This window comes from Somniosus microcephalus, chromosome 10 (assembly GCF_052327205.1).
Source record: "Somniosus microcephalus isolate GS21.2 chromosome 10, FLI_Smic_1.0, whole genome shotgun sequence".
Lineage (NCBI taxonomy): Eukaryota > Metazoa > Chordata > Chondrichthyes > Squaliformes > Somniosidae > Somniosus > Somniosus microcephalus.
In genome coordinates, this window is record NC_140996.1 from 187,165,970 (window position 1) to 187,189,397 (window position 23,428).

At 43.0% G+C, this 23,428-nt stretch overlaps 1 protein-coding gene across 5 annotated transcripts in view; it reads left to right on the forward strand.

Moving 5' to 3' along the window:
• The window catches only part of LOC147111934 (sister chromatid cohesion protein PDS5 homolog B-like), a 249,945-nt gene that overhangs the window by 175,396 nt on the left and 51,121 nt on the right, over positions 1 to 23,428 (forward strand). For all 5 annotated transcript variants that reach the window (XM_085999339.1, XM_085999336.1, XM_085999338.1 and 2 more), the window contains 4 exons: positions 2,911 to 3,069; positions 3,910 to 3,978; positions 14,520 to 14,656; positions 17,575 to 17,698. In XM_085999339.1, the coding sequence (XP_085855465.1) occupies positions 2,911 to 3,069; positions 3,910 to 3,978; positions 14,520 to 14,656; positions 17,575 to 17,698 (489 nt within the window). The remainder of the gene's footprint in view (positions 1 to 2,910; positions 3,070 to 3,909; positions 3,979 to 14,519; positions 14,657 to 17,574; positions 17,699 to 23,428) is intronic.

The window sequence follows — 23,428 nt, forward strand, 5'->3', positions numbered from 1 at the left end:
CCTTGTTAAGCCCGCCAATTAGGAGGAAGCCAGTCCGATGACATCATTTGATGACGCATCATCTGCCGGTTTTCTTAAAGGGACCACGCACAATTTTTGAGGTGCTGTAAACACTGTACAAAGGTGAGCTCTTGCACCCAGGCTCTTCAGTGACTCCCTCCATAGGCTAGAACAGATGGCAGCTGCAGGTGAGGTTACAGAAGCGATCTGTCGCTGGTGAGAGGTTCTCCCAATGAGGTGGGACTAGACAGCCAATTCAAAACTTGTTACCTACAGAAAAGAGTAAATGCATTAAAAATGATTTTCCCAACATTTTCTTACCTCTGAAACTCACCAGTGCACCATTGGATGCTTCACACCACTTCTGCAGCTGTCGTCAATGTAGAAACATTACAGCAGACTCGCAACACGCCACACTTGCCTGGTGTGGTGTCCAGACGTCGGGAACCCCGAGGCAGAAGCGACAAAATTGAAAGAGACTGTTAACAAGTATCAAGTACCTGTTAACAGGCAGGTAAGTAAGTGGCTGTAATTCTCTTCCCGCCGCTAGGTGTCGGGTCCATGCACAAAATGGGGACCCGACACTTGGGAAGATTGATTGATTGACGGCGGGTTGACAGTGCATTTCCTACCCGCTTTCAATCTTTGCGATTTTGACAACGGTCCCGCCTCTAATTCCGGCCTTTGTGACTGCCAATGGGGCGTACTTGTAGCAAATTATATCACCAATCAGTTCCTTTTTGTTTGCAGCTAAAGTATCAAAACAACATGGACAGAGCCCACTAGCCATGCATCCACTAAGCAGGGTCCTGTTAGGGTAACTGCAAATAGGAGAGCTTCTTCAGGGTAATGAAAAACTGTTGCAAAGGTGGATTCAGTAAACCATGGAGGATAATTAAGGAGATGAAGTGGAATCCATGGGTTGCATTCTTAAATCATCTTTATGTTCATTAACGTCTGTCAACAATCAAGGTCAAAAGGGTCCTCTTAGGTTAGTGGCCATAATTTACAAGCTTGGTCCTTTCCGATAAGCCCATGAGGTTATTTTTAGGGTCTGGGGAGTAGTTTTAGTAAGAACGCATCTACATGGAGGTTGGAAGAGATCATAGAATCTGCTGCACAGATGGAATGTCTTAATATGTTCAGGTCCATGGTGTAAGGGTTGCTCCAAGATGACCATGCCAGGATGAGAGTAGTTCAAAACCAATTCAGTTTTTTGACAGACTAATACCTGAGCCAGGACGGTCTGTGGTACCCGAGGGCAGTGTCAATGTTTGACCAAAAGCCTGGCTCACTAATGGAACCTAGAGGTCTGGACCAGTCACTAGGGACGAGGGTTCTTCCCACTCTGCTCCAGATGATGCTATAAGCCAATGTCCTAACAGGTAGGGTAGCTTTGGCTTGATGAGCAGTGGCAAGGTCATCATTGTGCATTATGATGAGAAGCTGCATGGCTTTAGTTGGTTAAACTTCAGCAATACACCTTCATATAGCTGCTCTGTTAATCAGTGCTACAGTGCTCTGCTTCTATCTCTGGGGAGTGTGCACGCACTTCATGTAAGACAAATAAAGTTTGCCTAGATTTCTCAGCTTGGTTTTAATTACTCTAAAACATGGTGATGGGTTTCTGCAAAATAACTCCCTGCTACTTTTCCCTTCTTGGTAAAATGTTATGAATATACTCCAAGTATGTATGTTCACCTTGGGTTCATGTTGTTTATCCTGGTTACTCTGCCAAAGTTTCTGCAGTCTTGGTTCTAAAAGTCTAATTTATACATGTTTTAATTTCAGGTAAAATCCTCGCTCTAACTAGGGTAGTTTAGCGGACACAGAAGACTTCAAATTATTGGTCACTGTATACGAAACATTTTGCGATCCCTTGTTTAAACACAAAGGCCTAGAAATTGAGTTTGCGCTGCGCCAGGGCTTTAGCGCCGGAAGTTAGCGCCGGCGCTAAGTCCCTTTGCGCGCGCCAAAGATTCAGTAGCGCCGCGCCCAAACGGCTGCCGGCGCTACTGAAGGGTTTTAGCGCCTGAAAACTGGCGCATTGCGGCGCTATTCCGGCGCTGCGGCGCCCGCTGCGGTGTGGCAGGCTCGGGAAGTGCAGGCCTCCTCCTTCCGTTAAGGAGGAGCTGCCTGCACCCGGCCGCGGCCCACGCAAATCTCTTCAAAAATGAGCCCGGCACCTCGGACAAGTGCCGGACTTGCATCTGTTCCGGGGGCGGGGGGGGAGAAGTCCGGGGAGGGAGCTGCGGGCAGGCGGCCGGCGGAAAAGCGGCCGGCCGCCGCGCCTCCTTAAAGCGCCGGCGCAGACTCCGGCAACACTCGTTTGCCGGAGTCTTAGTTGCGGCTGCCACTGGCGAGGCGGCCGCAACTGAATTTCGGCTTGGGGCCGGGTTACCACAGCAACCGGGACGCTGCGCACACCGATGATGTCATCGGTGCCGGCGCAGCGCTACCGGTCTACCGCCGCGGAAGGGCCCCAGGCAATTTAGGAACCGGCGCCAATTGCAGCGCTAGGCCCTCTAGCGCCGCAAAATCGGTGCTAAGGGCACTGAATTTCTAGGCCAAAATTCAGTATTCCGGTAAAAAGAAAGATAACCTTGCTAGTATGCCACCAGTAGTAAAAAAAAAATTTTTTTTTAATCTGTACAATTTAAGTACCAATAACATCCTTTTATTACTCTATAAATGCTTTTGTGGGATGATTATGCTCCCAGAGAGTGCATCTTAGGAAATCGCAGCCTGTAATTTTTTGTTAATGGATGGATAATGGTGGGCTGTTCACCCACGGTTTCCTGTGAAGCATTCCCTGGCTGTAGCATTGGATGCCAGAGCCCAGAATCACCTCGATGGTATGTGCAGCAAAAGACTTGTTGTAATCGGACTGCCTTTTCTTTTCTTTTTAAGCCTTTGCACAAGAGTTTGGATCCCAGCAATCCAGAGCAACTCATAACTCCATTGATTTCAATTGGACACATAGCTATGCTGGCACCAGAACAGTTTTCTGCACCTCTGAAATCCCTGGTGGCTGGTTTTGTTGTGAAAGATTTGTTAATGAATGACCGAGTAAGTACACATGGTAGCTTGCAATTTTTGTTAGGACAATTTATTTTAGTTTTATTTAATTTGTGTTGTCTTTCACCTGCCCACCAATTTGAGGCCAGGAAGGTGAGTTGTAAACTTGTTCACAGGTTCCTGCTAATGACTCTGTCTATAATAGTTGATAAAGGAGAAGGTATGTAAGTGATCCAGGTTGACTATCCCCCACTCAAGATTCCCCCCTCAAGTGAAGCAGTACCCGACCTTTGTTTTGCCTCCTGATATTGCAGCGATTGGGAGCTCAGTGGCTGAGATGATATGGGCCTAAGCCATTGCTGACTTGCCCATTTGTGCACTGTTTTAGAGTTCCAGCATGGAGCACTACCTTTCACAACACAAGTGTTGGGCAGTCCGTGCCTTATCGAGAATCGCAGTTATGTAGAATTTGCTTGAAAGAGAAAACTAAATAAAATCCAGATGACTCGGTGCTTTCCTATGTCCTTTTATATGTTTGTTTCTGATTGATTATTATGTTAGAACAGCCAATCTGCTATTGTGCATGCAATTGGTGCTGTATGTTTTACTTGCTATTTTCATGAACCTAAAACATTATTAGTCGTGTTACAATTTTTTCTCTCTTCCTTCTTAACTAAGAAAGCAGATGAGTATAAAAATGCTTAAAAGGCTATTCTAGATAATTTCATCTCGGATGCTCTTTTTTTCCCCAACAGTTTTTTATGAATTAAATTTGTGTGGCCAATTGATGATGATTTTGTTTTTCTTAAGTATTTGAGATATGCATCTTTCTGCTTTGGTATTTTAAGTGATTTCGGTATTCAAATCCCAGTCATAACATTCTGTCATTAGTTTCCAGCAAAGAAGACGACGAAGCTTTGGGTACCAGATGATGAAGTCTGCCCTGAAACACTGACAAAAGTAAGTGCTGTTCAGTAAAGCACTTTTTTTAAGTTTGTAAAGAATTTCATTTTCCTGTGCTGCTTTCACCTTTCACCATTTGAAGAGTGATCTAATCGAGGTATTTTAAAACGATCAGGGATTTGCTAGGGTAGATACAGAGAAAAGGTCATCAACCTGAAATATTAACTCTTTCTTTCTCCACAGATACTGCCTGACCTGCTGAGTGTTTCTTTCTCCACAGATACTGCCTGACCTGCCGAGTGTTTCTTTCTCCACAGATACTGCCTGACCTGCTGAGTGTTTTGCTTTTGTTAAACTCTTTCCTCTGATGGGGGAATCCAGAACAAGAGAGCACAACCTTCAAATTAAAGCTCCAGGCTTCACTTCTCCAACTGTCGCCTCGCCAGCCTACTGAGTTTCACCCCGCATAAAATTAGAGCTAGGATACATAGTGAAATCAGGAAACACGTTCTCACACAGAGTAATGGATATCTAGAACTCATTGCTCCAAAAAGCCTGACTATACTGGGTCAATTTAAATTTTAAAGACAGATCTATAGAATTTTATTGGGTTGTAGGAATGTCTAGTTCCTATCAAAAGACTGAGGTCCACTCAGGCGATCAAATAAACGAGGTTTAATGAAAACTAACAGAGTTTAACGGATAATTACAGGAGAACATCGAATATAGGTCTAGTCAGTTCGGAGACTCCACGAGGACTGCTTGGGCGGTCCCGTGGCTGACGTCATCACGTTTTTCCCGCCGGTGGAGGATCACGTGATGAACGGCGTGACGTCATCGCGTTTACCCGCGCTATTAAAGTGATCGCGCTCTGTACATGTAAACAGTGAAAACAAAGATACAGACTCAGGCTGTGACTAACATATTATTAAAGGGAATTATATACAATTGATCGGAGTCCCTTAGTGGCTCCGCCACAGGGTAAGGATATCAAGGGATATGAAACAAAGATGGGTAAATAGAGTTGAGGCAAGATCAGCCATTATCTAATTGAATGGCTGAACAGGCTCAAGGGGCTGAATGGCCAACTCCTGTTCCTATCTACTTTAATGATGTCAAGTTCGATTTCTCCACTACCATTCTTGACTCCATGACCAGTAGTGTGGTGTCTGATTGATTAAAATTACATCATGGCTGATTCAGTTTCTTCTTTTGCAAGACCAAAGCCATCGATTCTGCTCCAGTCAAAAACTCTACATCCGAGCACTAAATACCATTCCTCTTCCTAGCTGCTCAGCTGTGCACACTATTTGAGTCCTACATGAATCTGAGCTGAGCTTCAAACGACATTGCCAATATCACCTTTGCAACATGGCTCACCCCTGCCCTTGCCTCACTTTCATTGCCGTTGAAACTCTCATCCATACCATTGTCACCTCCAGGCTTCACTTCACCAACTCTTCGCCAGCATCCTGAGTTTTGCCCCACATAAACTCCAACTCATCCAGAGCTCTGCCATCAGCATTCTATCCTGTGCTAAGTTGTTTGCACTATTGAGACCCATTCCCCAATGTGTGAATTCAAAATCCCATCCTTGTTTTTCTCAAATTCCTTTACCACCTCCCCCGATCCTCGCTCTGCAATCTCTTCCAAAGCTATTTTCCAGTCTGTAACCTTTGCCAAACGGAATCTGGCCTCCAATGCAACCCCTCCCTCTTCTCCATCATATGTTGTTTGAGAGCCTTCTTTTGTCTCAACCTTATATTCTGGAGCTCTTTCTCTAAACCCATCTGTCTTGTTAAATCTGTCTGCACTTTCACAGGTCTCCTCAAAACCTCCTTTGGCCACGAATTTTTCTTCTACTGTTTGCTGTCTGTTTCTCCTTTTGTGAAGCACGAAATAGTTTTTTTGTTTGTTTACCCCTCCTTTCATGTTGCTTTAGATTTGGGTTGTCTTGTAATTGCCCAGTTGCTTAGTGCTACAGTCCCCATCACTTAAAACACCCACGTTTAAAAGACGCAGTTGCTTAACTCGGCCAAAGAACGATAACCATTAGTCATTTGCACCAAGGTCAATTTTGAAATTGCCGGTTATTGTCTTAAGTGCTCATTTATTTTGGGCAGAAACAGCTGTGCTTACTGTGATATTGTAAGAGTGAAATACACATGAAAATATAATGTCAATGTCTGTATATATCCATTATTTTTATGTATGGATATATAAAACAATCTGGGAACTACAGAAGGTAAACACTATGCTGCTCCCTTTGCAGCACCCTATCTGTAATGAGCAATACGCTTGGAAATTTAAATCGTGCCAAAAAAAAAGTAAGAAACATCTACTGAAGCTCTAGTTTCCAATATGACGCTATGCCCATTGATGATGTAACTTCGTTCCTCTGCCCTGGTGTAGGACCTTCAGATTATGAAGCATCGCTGCTTAGTATTGAGTTAGTCTTCCCATGTGAGACAACAAAAGGATAGAGAAAAGGCAACCTTGGCCTGATTTCATTTGAGGCGTTACGGAGTTGTAGCCTTGGTCGCTGGAGAGTGACAACCCAGAAGAGAAAGGGGAAAGTTGGAAACGACTGAAATAAGTATGTCCTTGGTCAGGTTTCGCGTCCGGCAGTAAGGAGGATCGTTCATGAAGCTGCGGATGCTGATGCGGGACAACAGAAGAAAAGCTAGTGCTACAACAGAAGAAAAGCTAGTGCTGCCATCGTGTATAACTAGCAAATCACGTTTGCATGAGCGCGCCCACTATAAGCGAGTGTAAGGGTTGTAGTGCAGAACATATTTTAAGAATATACATCAGGTATTTTACTTTCATGACCGTAGAATTTTTTTTCCCCCAAAAGTAGTCAGTTGACTTTGATAGAAAATAGTTGATAGCAGTTGGCCAGTCCCTGTACAATTTCTAGTATATTAGTGGGTCTCCCACAACATTACTCGTGGTGCCAGTATTGGGGAATGGAATGTTGGAGCAGGGTTTGAAGTGGGGCTGCAGGCTCATTTGGTGTGGAAATGGGAGATCAGCTGATTTGCAGAGCACTGATCTTGCTGTTAATGAGTTATAATTTTATAGAATTACTCATGAAATCGGCTGATAGCCCAAATGTTGAGCGAACTCCTAATTCCTTAAAAATTCCCTTCTGCTCTGAACAGGAGATTGTTGTACAGCTGACAAAAATGCTTTGCTGGTGTTGAATTAGAAATCAATGGGTCCAAAGCGCAGGGAGCAAGTAGGAGGTGAGGACTGGAAGGGGCAGGTGTGAAGCAGGCAGTGCCCAATGTTAGAAAGGAGCAGCTGAGAGGTAGTCTGGGATTTATAAGCAAACTCATCATCTGGGCACTGGGTTCCCAGAAATCACTTAAAATGCTTTGTGAAATGTTTTTTTGAAATGTTTTTTTTCCTCCATGACTAATTTTTTGTCAAATGGTTTTAACAACTACATATTTGACAATAACATGAAATTTTTCCATTGATTGGGTGTTTTGTGTCTTTTAGCACCTTCAGGTTTTTACTTGAAGGCCTCAGCATCTCCCAATAGATTGGGCTTGGACTGAGACTGGATGTTTTTGGCCAAAGCTGTGACTCAACTAACTTTGGGTTGTGCAGTCTGAGCACGTGCAGCATATCTAACTTCCCAGGATGCATCAGTACTGTTCAATCAGCTTTAATAATGAAATACTTCAACTTCAGCACTTTCAGCTCATTAGCTTATCTTCAAACAACTGTTAAAAAAAAACTAAGTGCATTAAGCTGAGGGAGAGAGGGGGGAACTGAGGTGGTGAGAGTTTTCTTTCATTTACACCATTATAAATGTGGAAATAGGAGTTTGTAATGAAGAAAAGGTCGACACAAAAGGTGTGATAGAAATTTTACAGCTGCTGTAAACAGGCGCAGGAGCATGTTTGCACTGTGTAAGGGATGGGGGGAGATGAGAAAATTGTATAATCAAAAGGAACACGTAAAGGAACCTACCAGGCAGCTGTAAAGACTCGGTTTGAGGGATGAGATCGTTTTAACTTTTTTAATCTTGCAGAGTCTTCTAGTAAATAGCTACTTACTCCAAAGTATTCCCAGCGCTTTTTAAAGCCAAGTACTGTACTTGTCAGATAAATATAATTAGTATCACACCATTTAATTTACAAGTTGTAATACCTGGGGCTTTCTATGTTTCCTGATTGGCTAGTGAAAGGCGCACCACCCCACGTGATCCCAAGTACGCTTGCGCACAACTCCGCAGCATTTCAAAATAAGTTTTTTGCTTGGGGCTTCGCACGAGGCAAGTGCGGATTTCATTCGGAGGTCGGCGGCGTACTTCTTAGCTACGCCGCCAGCCTCAATTTTGGGGCCATTACATAGGAGCAGAAGAAAGTCTTTTCTAATTTTGTATTATGTAGTCCATCTCACTGGTCCCACAAAGGAATTTTATTCTATATCTCTGTGTTGTACATGAACCTGCCTTGCATTGCTGAGTACAAAACCACACCAATTTTTTAAACTGGCACTAATTAGGCAGTATTGCTAAGGGACTACAGCTGGTTGTTGTAGGGAGTAGCAGTATTGTCTTGTCAGTGGGAAGGGAGGGCACTCGGGAACTTAACTAAATTGCTGGGGCAGGTTCGAGGAAGCTCGGAGTTGGAAAAGTCCTATGGTATACCTTGTAAAGTCTGTAGGTATTATGGCGAATTAATACACAGACTACAAGAGTAACTTTAACAGGACTTTACTATTCGAAGGTCAGGGCGAATCTGCCCAATAAATCCTGACACAGCACTTATATACCGGTGTGGTCACCGTCGGTATTACAGTATACAGCAGCCAAGATAAAGCAGTGCCACACCTAAAATAGTTCTCTTAAAGGTGGACGGTTACATACAATAGTTCTCTTAAAGGTAGAACAGTTACATACACTACAATCCTCCCTTTTTAGCTTACAACATACTTATTCCCCATTAAACATAACATCATAACATATATCCAACTTCATGTTAAAACAGTTCACAGATGTAGTCTCTGCGGAAACAGTTCACAGATTCAGTCTCTGCGGGAAACAGTTCATAGATTCAGTCTCTGGAAAACCGTTCACAGATTCAATCTCGGTGGATGCGCCTTCCGTGCTTCTTGACTCGGTCCTGACAACACCTCAGTGGTGTAGCAGTTCCCTGTGGTGTAGTCGGTTCACGTTGCTGGAGTGACTCATCCAATAGTCCTTCACTGGACTTAACAGCTTGAACTTCCGTCCTTCTGAACCAGCATTGTTGGCTTGTAAAAACTTGAGTACCTTGGGAAGTTTTTCTACTTCCAAACTGATTTGGCTCCGTTCGAAGGGACCCCGTGCGTGATCTAGTAGTGATGATGATGGTCCAGATGATGATCATCTTCTGCTTCGTCTTTTCCTTTTCTGCTTCTTGGAGACTCTCTGGGCTCCACTGTCAGCTGCCAGCTGCATGCACAGTTCCTCCTTCTCGTCCTCCTTTTTCCGTAGTAGCGCCACCATCTCCCGATGTTCCTTAGACTTTTTGTGATTCTTCATGGTTTCTGCACTTTGGGAGTTTTCATCACAAGCTGGGCAGAACAGGTCATCGTAATATTCGATGTCGTCCAACAGGTCATGGTAATATTGGGTGTCATCTTGAGCTAGGCCAGTGAGAGGGTCTTCTATTTCCTCCATACCCAGCTGGACATTAGCCAGCTTTTGTTCCAAATCCAGACATCTTTCCTGAAGAGACTTCTTCAGGCGTTCAGCTTCATCCAGCTTTTTCTGGGCTTCCTGCAAGTCTTTTACGAATGACGTCATTTGTGATTTCAATACTTCAACTTCATTCGGAGATTGGTTGATTGGACTATTCAATCCCTCTACTGCAGCAGCTGTTTCAACCTTCTGTTGTTCAACATTGACGTGAGTCAGCGTACTTTTGGCATCCAAGGGTTGCTCTGCTGCCATCTTCTCAGTCTGTGTTGCAACCTCAGCTATTTCAATAACTTTTGGGAGCTCCAAACCCCTCTCCTTTGAAGATTTAAACTCCTGTTCAATTTGTTCCCATTTCAGAGTCTTGTCCTTCAGCATATGAAAGAGTTGGCTGACCGTTAACTCTTCTGACCTCATACGTTTCCCAGTAGCTGTAGGGCTGTTTATAACCTTGCCCTGGGGCTCCTTTGCTGTTTCTACTTCGCCATCATCCGCAGCCTCCACCATTCGAATTTCCCCACTTGAATCGTCCGGTGATGCTGCACCCAACTTCAGTAGGAGCTCGGAGTTCATGGCGACCAAATCAGTCTTTTCTGCCTGCAATCCGCTAACAAGCGCTTTCAGTTGCTGAACCTCTTGCTCCACCAGATTAAAGCACGCACCTTCTGAAACCGAATCAGCTTTGATTCGTTTGGCCTCCTTGCCCCGACGGTTTGTGTGCTCCTGCTCCTTTTTCTCCATCAGCTGTTTCTGTTGTCTTTCCAGGTTCTCCCACTCTGTGTCACAGAACTTTTTCATTGCTTTCATCTCTTGTTCGAGACGGCAACTCAATTGTTCTAATTGCTGTTGTAATTTGAAATGGAGTTGAGTTCGAGCCCGGTGTTCCTCAGAATTGTGCATATCTGTAAACTGAACAGACTCAGAATTCTCTGTCAAACTATGTTGTTGTTGTTCAGTGGAATTCTGTTCTGAAACTTTGTTCTCCTCTGAAGCATAAGCATTTATGCACTCCTTCGTTTTTCCAACCTTAGTCAGCAAGTCCATTTTAAACTTGTCTTTCGCACCTGGGCTGGTCTTATCGTCATCCGTTTCAGAGTCTGAGCTGATTGTCTTCACCGAGTTCTCACTCATTATTGCTTTTAAATAGTGCCATTCCATGTTTATTTCCCAGATCCACTCCCGTCCCAGAAGTGGTGGACCTCCCTCAGGTAGTACATATAAATACATTCCTTGGTGTTCTTTGCCCCTGTCTCTCACCTTGACTTTTATCTTTCCCATGGGGTATACTTTCTGCCCCGTATATGTCTACAATACGATCTTGGTATCTCTCAAGGGTATGTGTGAGAATAGCCGGTTGTGATCCCTTCGATTTATGACTGATAGGGCTGATCCTGTGTCCAATTCCATTTTCACTCGGACTCCGGCTATTTTTAGCATGACCCAGATAGTTTGCAGGTCAGCTTCCTTACTCACATTGTGAATTCTCAGACTACCCAGTTCCTGAACGGTTGGGTCTGAATCCGAATTCTGTTCATCTGAACTCTTCTCAGCCACCTTGTGTACCTTATTGTACTTTTCCTGCGGTGACTTTTTTTTGTTGTTTGTCTTCTTTCCTGACCGGCATACCTTAGCTATGTGACCAAGTTTGCCACATTTTCTACATTCCTGGTTTTTAAACCAGCATTGGTTCTGGTCGTGTGTTGTCTTCCCACAACGATAACATTTCGATGTACCCGAAGTAATTTGATCCACACTGAGTACCGCTGCATTTCCGCTGTGCCTCTCGCTGCGGCTTCGTGCGATGCTGCAATAAGGACAGCCTTATCAAGTGTGAGATCGTTCTCTTCTAGCAGACGCTTTTGTGTTCCTTCCTTCGACAACCCGCACACGAACTTGTCTCTCAATGCCTCTGTCAGAGTTTCTCCAAACTGGCAGTATTTCGCTAGTCTACGCAGTTCGACCAAGTATTCCGCGTTGCTTTCCTCTTTCCGTTGCGTTCTCGCATAGAATTTGAATCGTTCCGCCAACATCAGTGGTGTGGGGTTCAAATGATCCTTCAGGACAGCAACAATATTAGCGAAAGTCTGATCCGCCGGTTTAGCTGGTGATAGAAGATGCTTCAATAGCCCGTATGTCTTTGCCCCCATTGCGTTTAATAAGGTGAGAGCTTTATCATCATCTGCTATCTTATTGGCCTCACAATATATCTCGATACGTTCTACGTACGTGGCCCAATCTTCCACCTCGGAATCGAAGTTGTTGATGTTACCATGCTTAGGCATCTTCACTATCTCTCACTATCTTTCTGCGAAACAAACACGAAATTTTTCTTTAACTTTTTTTTTTCAAAATGGCGGTTTCCCGCGCTTGTCTTCTTCCCCCGCCCACTTTCAAAATGGCGGTTTCCCGCTTCTGTCGTCTTCCCCGCCTACTGGCGGCTTCCCGCGTTTCTTCCCCTGGCGGGAGGGGTAAGCTTTTCCCTCGGGCGACGACCGCTGGCTTTCGGGGTTCGCAGCCTGCGCGTCAGCTTCAGTGCGTTCCTTGTTCCCTTTTCTCGGCAGGGCAACCAGCGCTGGGTACAACCCGTTGACGGCGAACAGTTTCAGCCGCTGGGCTGGATCTCGCTCAGTCTCCCTCGCTCGGGCTCTGTCTCTCCCGCTCGCTCGGGCTCTGTCTCTCCCTCAGCGGCTTCCAATCGCGCCTCCCAGCCCTCTCGCAGTCTGGTGCTTTCCTCCCCGGCTGCGGCTGAGTTCTCCGTGATTTATTTATTTTTATATCTTCCCGCGCCTTACGATCCCGGTCGCAGCGCCTCGTGGCCTCGGTAGCTGCCCGGCCTTTTTCGCCGGTCGCGGTCTAGCTGTCTCACGACACCGTTGCGTCTCCCAGCCTGCTTGTACCGCGGCTTCCGTGCTCCACGCTGCCCCAGTCTCAGCGCCTCTGGGCCCGACTTCTGTCCGGCTCCTTTCCCCCGACCGTGGTCGAGTTCACCGCCCTTATCCTCCGTTTATTTTTTTTATTTTCCCTTTACTCACAGTCACCGTGGCCGACTTGCTTCTCGTGCTGATCGGCTCACTCACCACCGTGGCAGAAGGGACAATCAGTGCCTGTTGCTGATGGAAGGCTTCGTGTCTGAATTCTTCCTTCTTCCTTGCTCTGCAGACTCGAGTTTTCTCTCAGCAGAACGACGAGGGCGGGTGCCTCTTCTCGACGCTCGTTAACTGCTTCGGACGTATTGTTGCCGCAGGGTAAGATCGAACTCGTCGCCACTGTAAAGTCTGTGGGCATTATGGCGAATTAATACACAGACTACAAGAGTAACTTTAACAGGACTTTACTATTCGAAGGTCAGGGCGAATCTGCCCAATAAATCCTGACACAGCACTTGTGTGGTCACCGTCAGTATTACAGTATACAGCAGCCAAGATAAAGTAGTGCCACACCTAAAATAGTTCTCTTAAAGGTGGACGATTACATGCAATAGTTCTCTTAAAGGTAGAACAGTTACATACACTACATACCTGACCTGGTAGTTAAAAATTCATAGAGCTATGGTTGTGAATATTTTGTGCAAGAAATGTTATTATAGTAATTCTAGGACTTGGAGCACTAGCTATTAAGTGTAACAATATTCAAAAGTAATTGCCTCAAGTTTCTGGGAGGATGCAGAGATAGTGGTAATACTTTTTTTGTCTTTTTACAGCATTCTATAATATAATTAATGGGATAGATAAAGTAAACCCAAACAATATTCTCACGTACACCAGGCCAATGGGAACCCTACCAGAATTTTGCAGCACAGAAAACAACCATCTGGCCCATCGTGCCTATGGTAGCTCCCTGCTAGAACAGTCCAAAAACTAACCCCATTGCTTTGCTTTATCCCATGTACCTTCCCCTGCTTCAAATGCTTATCCATCTCTCCCTTAAAATTTGTGGTGTCTGCCTGTGGCAAGGGGGGGCTGTAAAGAGAAAATTTAGGACCATTATTGTGAAGTATTTCTTTACACACAGGGTGATAAACTGCTTGAGCGGGTTGCCAGGGCAAGTGATTAAGGCCAGGGCTCTGAAGTCTCTGAAATGACTATGAAGTCATTTAAGAAATGGCTAGATGCTTTAATGGGAAGATGTAGGAGTTAAAATACAGAACAGCCATGATCTCATTGAATGGCAGAACAGGCTTGAGGGGCTGAATGGCCTACTATTGTTCCTACGTTAGGTTTGGCACAGTGGAACAATAAGATTAAATGGGCTGAAGGACCGCCATCCAAATCTTTCTAGTGATTTATTTCTTTCAGTCAGTTTAGACCTACTTAGATCTGTTTGCTGAGTTCAATTGCCAGATCATTGTAAGCCATCAGACATTTTTTTTTACTGAGGCTACCATATTGAAGTCAGAAATGCTATGTTTATATTTGAATGTTGAAATGCATCTGATCAAATGGAGTTTAAATTTTCAAACATTAAGGAGCAATACCTATCTGGTATTTTAGCAAGGTTTTCTCCTATATAATTATCATAAACCTTGATCCCAGTGCTATATAAGCAATAGATTTCCTATGAATGAATGCATGAGCTTCAAACCAATTAAGATTGTAAAATGGTTGCAAGTAGAATCACTTTTAACAGCAGCCCATTAACCTCATTCTCTCTTTTTTTTTAATGAACTTCCCCATGTAAAGATAATTGGTATGATTTGTGTGTGCATAGATATCTAGTCGACCTGCAGATTGTGCAGTATTCACTAGTGAATCTTTTTTTTAATGCAGTTGCCAACATCTAAATGAGTGGTTATTTGCTCAAACCATTTGACGTCGTCAATTTTAGATGAAGGCCTAAAATACAAAAATATACCTCGAGATCGTTTATTTTTAAACATGTTTCAATTTTTTTACTTTTACAGATACAGGCCATGAAGATGATGGTGCGGTGGTTGATGGGAATGAGGACCAATGCTAATAAATCAGGAACCTCTACCTTGAGATTGCTAACTGCAATATTACATAGTGATGGTGACCTGACAGAACAGGGGAAAATTAGGTGTGTAGTAACTGGTTGAGACAGTGTATGTGCTTTTCAGGTAGGTATTGTGTTTTGTATATCAACTTGCAGGGACAGTAGGCTTTTTTTTGTATTCTAACCAAGATTCTGTGTGAACAATAATGGTCAGTATGAAGCTTAGTTTTCCATTTTGTACATGTGTAGTACACTTTGTGCTCAGTAGATAAAGGAATAGATACATTGAACTCCGATAATAGCTTGACCCCTGATTGCCACAAATTCTCGAATTGGGGGATATCAAGCTTAAAAAGGCGAAGGTGCAGACTCCTTGCATTTAACTACTTTATGCAGAAGGTGGTGAACATGTGTATCAGACAGTTCAGTGGAGGCAGATAGTGTAGAAGAATTTAAGTGATAAATGTTTGGGTATTAGTCTTTGGGACCAGCCAGATAAACTGCATAGTCTATTCAGTTCTGTTCACTTTCCATACATTCCTATACAAAAGAGGGATTTCTGTACTTGAGAATAGAATAAGATCCGTTTCCATTTTTTGCATTCAGTCTTGGCATCAAGCACTCTTAATGCAAGTGCAGCATTGATTCGACACGAAAAAGCTCTTAATTCAATTCCTCAGGGGCATGTTTTAACCTTGACCTCAGACCTTTAACTTGTTAATGTGCTTTGCCTTGCCAGGTCTGGGGTTTCCTTCGTATTTGTGCATAGAGACGCACGTAATCTGGGCACAAACCAATTACATCGCTTAAAAGATTATAGCATTTTGGGTAGGAGATCGTACCTACAATATCCCCCAAGTCGTCTCCATCTTTTACAGCCATCCATTGAACCCTCTGCCTGAACGAATCTCTGCCCACAAAGCTAGCCTCACCCCAACTCTCCAATGCGAGTAACGTCCAAATGCGCTTGATTGGAGGATCTCTTTACATTGCGACTAGGTGCAGTGGGAAAGAAAGCAATTCTTGTGTTTTATTACAATTTTTGAGTTATTTTAAATTTATCCTTGCCTCAGATCTGCTCTATTTTCTGTTTCTTTGAATGGATTTTTATGGCATTAGTATGTCGCATTAAAAATTGCAAGGTTCCCCAATTGCAGGTTACTAACCTGCTGTGCTTGATATATGTGAATGACGGTTAAATGAGTTGAAACTTGCATTTTCATACTTAAGGAAGAAATATAAGGTGTGGAGTCAGTGCTTTCCTTGACATGTTTGTTTACGCTGATTTGCGCATTTTAAGTTCATGTGTATTCTAATGGCCCAGAAATTAGGTTCGGGGGCTTGCTGCGTGTGCAAGCCCCCGATGTGCACTCACCCGGTGCGCCGACATCTGAAGCCTGGGCCTGCTTGGAATTCCTGTCACTGGCCTGGTTCAGATGTCGGCGCACTGTGCTTACCTGATCCAGCGGTGTAGTTAGTTCGATGTGCCGGCTGGGATCAAGTGAGCACTGTGCAGCCAATCAGGGGAGGGGAAACTTCATTCATGAGTTTGATAGTAAGAACTGTCAAACTCATGAAAAGTACGGGTGCCCAAAAGACTAGTTTAACTTTAAATAAAATTTTAAAAAACACCCCAATAATTAAATAAACTATAAATAACTTTTAAAAACTATTTTAAACAATTAATCAAATTTTTGAAATAATAAAAAAAAAATTAAATCGGGTCTAAAACTACACTTACCTTACTGTAAAGTCCTTAAAAACAATAAAGCTGTGGAAAAAAGTTATAATTTTAAGTAATAGACCACATACCTTAAAGAATGAAGTCCTTACGTCTCCTTTTTACAGTGCAATTCGTAAAAAGGAGAGGCCCTTACACACGTGCAAACCTGTGGGGGGGGAAAAAAAGGAATTTCAGCGCGCACGCGCAGACTCCTGCGCACACGCGTTCGTCCTCTGAACCCCTTGGTTCAGAGGACAGGAAATGCCGGTTTTCCGCGCATGCGCTGTGCATGCTGAAAACCGGTGCTTCCATCGGGCCCACGCGTGAGTACCCCGTCCGTACTCACGCGTTGGGCCCGGAATTACTGGGCCAATGATTTTGGGAGGATACTTGGGTATAACTTTGCATCGGCAAAATGGGCACGACATTAGACCTATTTTCAGTCTTAACTTCTGCATTGTGCCCACGGAGGAAACTCCAGGCCCCCACATTAGAAAACTTGTGGCTTTTTTTGTGAACTGGCCAATTTATTGAAAATGAGTGCTGTAGTCATTCTGATTAGAAACTGAACTAACACTACCAAAACTTCATTCAGAACACTTACTGGAGAGAGAAGACTCATGCCATTAGTCTGGGTGCCATTAGTCTGGGCTCCATTTCAATCCAGCTCTTAGCAGGCTGTGCTTTCACCTAACTGCATCTAACATGCTCATGATTGTCATCACTGTCTGCCATAAAGATGGAACAGAGTGCTGAGGTCGTTTTTTTAAAATTAGCTGATTCAGGTTTTTATCACGTCTTTAGTTCAATGTAAACAAAAGCAAATTCTGTTTTGAAACAAACTTCTACTTTAACTACATGGCTGTAATTTAGTTTTGAATGCCATTAAAAATTTAGAGCATGTGGAAGATTTCAGTTGTTTGCTGCTTAGCAATCATGGTAATGTCTTTCTGGTGCCTTGATGGAACTCATGTTTAGTATTGTAGTGTTCAATAGAAAAAAGTGTACTTCACAAAAGTTCATTTTTATGTAAAGTGAAACCTGAATGAGCTATCAGAGAAGCTGATTGTTTTTTGCCCAGAAATATTATCAAATTAAATAATTTGAAAATTGAATAATGTGGTAATAGAAATAACAGATGGTGATGAGTAATCAGTCAGGTTTTCTCATTTTTAAGTCTCTGAGCTGAACACAAGTAGGGTTGTTTTCTATATTATGAGGTTAAAGTGTAGATGATTTCCCAATTAACTTGTCTGTTTTCCTGTGTGTTCTTTTGCAGCAAACCTGATATGTCACGTCTGCGCCTGGCAGCTGGTTGTGCTGTTTTGAAGTTAGCACAGGAGCCCTGTTACTATGAAATCATTACCCTAGAACAATTTCAGTTATGTGCACTGGTAATGAATGTAAGTGGCTTTATCCATCTTAAAATGTAATCTCCATTTTTGTCAGCGGACTGGGCATTTTTTTGCTTTTGATTTCCAGATATAAATACTTGGCGTCAATATAGTTCAGTGAGAAAAACACCCTAATAACGTTTTATTTTGAAAATTTATAGCAGAATAGAGCTTTTAGCTTGAGAAGTCTTAATATTTTTGTTTGTGATTCTATTCTATTTTCATACTGTTTGACTATACTGGCATGTTTTATGACAACAATGAGCAGCTTTGGTTTACAACAGTTGAGGACTAATAATATGCTTGTTTAGCGCTTCATTGGAACTGGATTAGGGGTAAGATATAATGGCCCGTATTTTCCGATCCCTACGGGTGTGTATGAGGTGTGTACACACCCGTAGGGACCTCGCAAATGCCGGTTTCAGGCATGCGCTGAAAACTGGCATTTCCGATCGGTCAAGAATCCTCTTGACCGATCGGACGCCTGCCCTGGAGAAGGGTCTCTGAGTGGAGAGTTCCGCTTTCTGCAGAACCTCCGCCCGCTGAAATCACTTAAATCTTACGCCTGGATTTACCAAGAGTTCAAAAAAAAATTAAAAACCACACAAATAAGTTTATTTTTAGCCTCGTAAAAAAGTTTAATTTTTTCCCCCAAAATTAAATTTGTTTAAAATATTTAATTTAATGTAATTTTAACTAATTTTAAAAATGTGATTTAAAAAAAATATTTAATGTTTTGATGTCTTTTTTTGGAGTGATCTTCATTCATACTTTTGACATGTCTAAGCTGTCAAAGGTATGAAGGGAGATTCCCTTCTCCCATTTGCTCCCCATGGCCCACGTGATCCCAGGGATGCTTGCGAACTGCATGCGCTCTTGGGATACGTGGGCCCTGCGCATTTCGTCGTGGAGAGACCCAGGATCGGAAATGGCCGGCCCTCTGGAGCCCTCGGGTAAGGGCGAAGATTTTTTCCAGATCGGAGGCCTCCAGTCGGAAACTACGGGCCGTCGTGTATCTCAACTGTAGAATGCTCTATACCCTGTAACAAAAACACATTTTACAATATGGTACGGTTTTATCGACCATATACTGAATTGTCCTAATGTAAGAATTTCTCTTTGGTAAAGTTAGTAAACCATCTCGATTAGTGATCTATGACAGCCATGTTAAAATGGCTCCTAAGACCACTGCCTCAGTGTGTCATGTATGCCATAGCTGTGGCCCCTCATTAGTGTCCTGTGGTGATTAGCTTATTAGTAATGACGTTAATTGACCCTTTATATTTCATGACGATAACCTCCAAACTAGTTTCCACATGTCTAATATGCTAATTTTGGGGGGGGGGGCGGGGGTTTCCATGGATTTGTTTTTCTCCCCTCACCATTTCTCCTGCTCTGCCAAAGTTATTGGGGTATGGTTCACTTAGTGTCTTCCTGATGCCTTATCCCAAATAGCTCTTCATGTGGGCCATGATGCTGAGCAATGGCTGACTGTTTGACCATGAGCACCAGGGTGTAGCATTAGAAAGGAGAAACAAAGGATTGGGAGAGATGGATAGTACTAAAGTAAGAAATAGTAAAGTATTAGGTGGGGGTCAGACTAAGATAGGTTTACAGTGTATGTATGTGAACGCAAAAAGCATAGTAAACAAGGTTGGTGAGCTGCAGGCGCAAATAGCCACATGGGAATATGATGATGTGGCAATAACTGAGACCTGGCTCAAAAAAGGGCAGGATTGGGTGTTAAATATTCCTGGATATAAGGTGCTAAGGAAAGATAGGAGGTGGTGTGGCAGTATTAGTTAAGAATAATGTATCAGTGCTGAAGAGAGAGGATGTCCTGGAGGGGTCAAGGACAGAACTGCGGCTCAGTCATGTCCAGGGAGCTCGTCCTCTGCCTGTATACCCTGTGTTGGGGATATTGCCTCTGGTGTGATGCAGACCTGTGCTGACCCCTCTCTCCTGTAAAGCATCAGGTCATTGAGGAGAAGGCTGCTGTTGTGGTTGCTGCTTTTGTTGGTGCTGAGGCTCATCTTGGTCCAAGGTGAGAGCATAAGCGGCACCCATGAATGTAATAGATGGCAGGTAAAGTGAAGATCAGAGGCACAATCCTTCAATGTTGTGATAGATTGGACTTGGGAGTACAGGTCACAATTTCAAAATTTAAAGATGAGACAAAACTTGGAAGTATAGTAAACAGTGAGGATAGTGATAGACTTCAAGAGGACATGGACAGGCTGGTGAAAATGGTGGACACGTGGCAGATGAAATTTAACGCAGAAAAGTGCGAAGTGATACATTTTGGTAGGAAGAACGAGGTGAGGCAATATAAACTTAAGGGTACAATTCTAAAGAAGGTGCATGAACAGAGAGACCTAGGTGTATATGTGCACAAACCGTTGAAGGTGGCAGGGCAGATTGAGAAAGTGGTTAAAAAAGCTTACGGGATCCTGGGCTTCATAAATAGAGGCATAGAGTACAAGAGCAAGGAAGTTATGATGAACCTTTATAAAACACTGGTTCGGCCTCAACTGGAGTATTGTGTCCAATTCTGGGCACCACACTTTAGGAAGGATGTGAAGGCTTTGGAGAGGGTGCAGAAAAGATTTACGAGAATGATTCCAGGGATGGGGGACTTCAGTTACATGGATAGATTAGAGAAGCTGGGATTGTTCTCCTTGGAGCAGAGAAGGTTGAGAGGAGACTTGATAGAAGAGTTCAAAATCATGAGGGGTCTAGACAGAGTAGATAGAGAGAAACTGTTCCCATTGGCAGAAGGGTCGAGAACCAGAGGACACAGATTTAAGGTGATTGGCAGAAGAACCAAAGGTGACTTGAGGAAAAACTTTTTTACGCAGCGAGTGGTTATGATCTGGAATGCGCTGCCTGAAAGGGTGGTGGTGGCATATTCGATCACTGCTTTCAAAAGGGAGTTGGATATGTACCTGAAAAAGGAAAAATTTGCACTTCCAGCAGGATAGCTTTCTCCATGTTCCTCCATGTCTCTGATGCAGTGGTCAATTTTGGAACCCCTGCAGCTGCCTTATTTTGGGTTAACTAATTCAGCATAGACATGAGATCGAACCTGGGAGTGTATTAGTCTCGGTGGCTAACTTGCACCCTACTTTAACCAGCTGAGTTGTCAGGAATGCTGTCTACAGATTTTTAACCTTGACTGGCGAACTGCAGTTGCCTTGGAGGGCTAACTGAAAAATGTCACCAGAATGTACTTGCACTCTTGGTTATCTGGGCATTGGTGTCAAGATATGAGTAGATTCTGACTCCGCCACTTAAATAAATCACTTCACCAATTTGATGTGTGGAGTTTGAAATTCAATGTCATTAACTTCATCAAATGCAGTCTTGCTAACTAAACCTATGACGAGTGTGATGTTTTAGCTTTTCATTATTCACTCCAAGCTGCTTTTGATATGTCCTGACATCTTGTACATGCCAACAACTTAATAGGGAGAGCACTGGTATACTGTACTATAATTTGCAAGAACCCAACTATTGAAATGTATCTTGAATGTTGAAAGTCCTTTTACTCATCTCATCTTGTGGTTGTTGATGTTCTCTGCTATATTGTGGTGTATTCTCATGCATTGACTGAATTAGGATTGTAGGCCATTGTTGATACTCTTGTGAAAGCTAGGACATGTTTCAGAAAGAAAGTAAACTTGTCTGGTGACTGCTAACATATCCAGGTGAGATCAAGTGTATCATGAGGTGGCATGGCTCGGATTTAATATAAGTAGAGTGGTGACCAAGCAAGACCTGGATTCATTGTCTTGTTTATCTCGATCACTGTTCTAATCATTGCTTCCCTTTTGATGACAAACAGTTTGCAAAAATGATGCTCTAGTTAAACACTGAATATTTTTCAAATTTACCCCTTCCTGGTTTAAGGTTATTCACCAATCCTCTGACGTTCATCAACCTTGCTAGCTTGAAATATAAGTGTATATAAATGCCCAGATAATGGGTTTGTTCATTAATTGAGCAGCTAATAAGTTAGCCATGACTCATTGGTAACACACTCGCCTCCGAGTCAGAAGATTGTGGGTTCAAATCCCACTCCGGAGCCTTGAGCACATAATCTAGGACGACAGTTCAGTGCAGTACTGAGGGAGTGCTGCACTGTCGGAGGTGGCGTCATTCGGATGAGACCAATAGCACTATTTCAAAGTAAAACAGGGGAGTTCTCCTGGTCCTGGTCAATATTTATCCCTCAATCAACATCACTAAAACAGATGATCTAGTCACTATCTCATTGCTGTTTGTGGGAGCTTGCTGCGTGCAAATTGGCTGCCATGTATCCTGCATTACACGTTGATAACACTGTAAAAGTACTTCATTGGCTGTAAAGCACTTGGGATGTCCTGAGGTTGTGAAAAGAGCTATACAAGTTATTTCTAAGCATGATTCGTTGATAAACACTAGTTGGATTATTGAGTCACTCGTAAGTAAATTCAGTCACTTTGTATTGAGATAGTTTTGGTGTTTAACTAAATGTGGTCATTCCACAGAGGGTGGCACTCTTCTGGAAAGCTTTATTTATTGGGCCTTTAATTACCCTGAGTATGTGGAATCCATGTACTCAGAACAGTTAAAGTGATATCCTATATCCTATTTGTAGAATCTCCCTACATTTCAGGAGGGATTTAATCTGCTTAGTTTTCTATCCTTTTTGTTGGGTCTGATGAGATTCCCCCGAAATGTCTAATTGCATTTGCTGTATTTGTACCGGAAACACATTGCACTTTAAAAGTTATCTGTAAAGCATGCCAACATCAACCTGCCAAGCAGCTGTTTATCACTGGCCCGTCCTATCCTCCCCTTTCCCCCTGTTGATATTTCAGCACTGACCTGGTTGTGCAGCTCACCTTCTTGTAGGACAGTTAAGTGCGTGTAGTATAAATGAAGGTAATTCCTGTTCTTAAGAGATTTTTGATTCTGTATTCTTGGTGTGATACTTCTAGTGGTAAGCAGCACCTGACTTGGCCCCAAACTGGATTTAATGCTGCCTCTTTGGCTTAGAAATACCATTCATTTCAACTTCCAAATTAGCATCAGCATAAAGGAAATGTAACTCCAGGCTTTGCAGTAGTGCTGATGTAGCTGCCTATCGGACTAAACTGGCAACAAGAATTATGACGTAAAGTTGTTTTGTATTTTTTTTTCACCACTTCTCAACAGTAAATTTTTCTAAAACAATTTAATTTGTCTCCACATGCCCAAACACACCCAGTGTATGTATAAATTTAGATATTAAAATATTTAGTGGAGCTATTCAGCATTTAAAGTGGGAGCGCTGACCTAAACCAGCTGAGATGGTTAAAATGCTGAGTCCCAATTATATGATGGTATCCTGGCATAAATTTGCTAACAGATATGTTCTGCAGCTGCTCACTGTTTTCCCAGGATATTTTATCAAAAATTTCCTTTCAAGTGCATGAAGAATATTTTTTAATATTTGCTGACCAAAAACACTTGTCTCGAAGGAAATGGAAGATGAAGAAGGGCCACGTAGGATCACCTACATCAGGAAAGCAGAGCAAGAACCAATAAAAGAATGGAGAGAGATCAATAAACTGGCACACATTACAAGCTATGAAGCTTTTTTTGATTCTTGTAGCTGGAAGTGAGCTTGTACTTGGCTAAGGATGTGAAACTATAATTGAGAAGAGACTTGAGATATTGGGACTATTTCCACTAAAGCAGAGAAGGCTGTGAAGA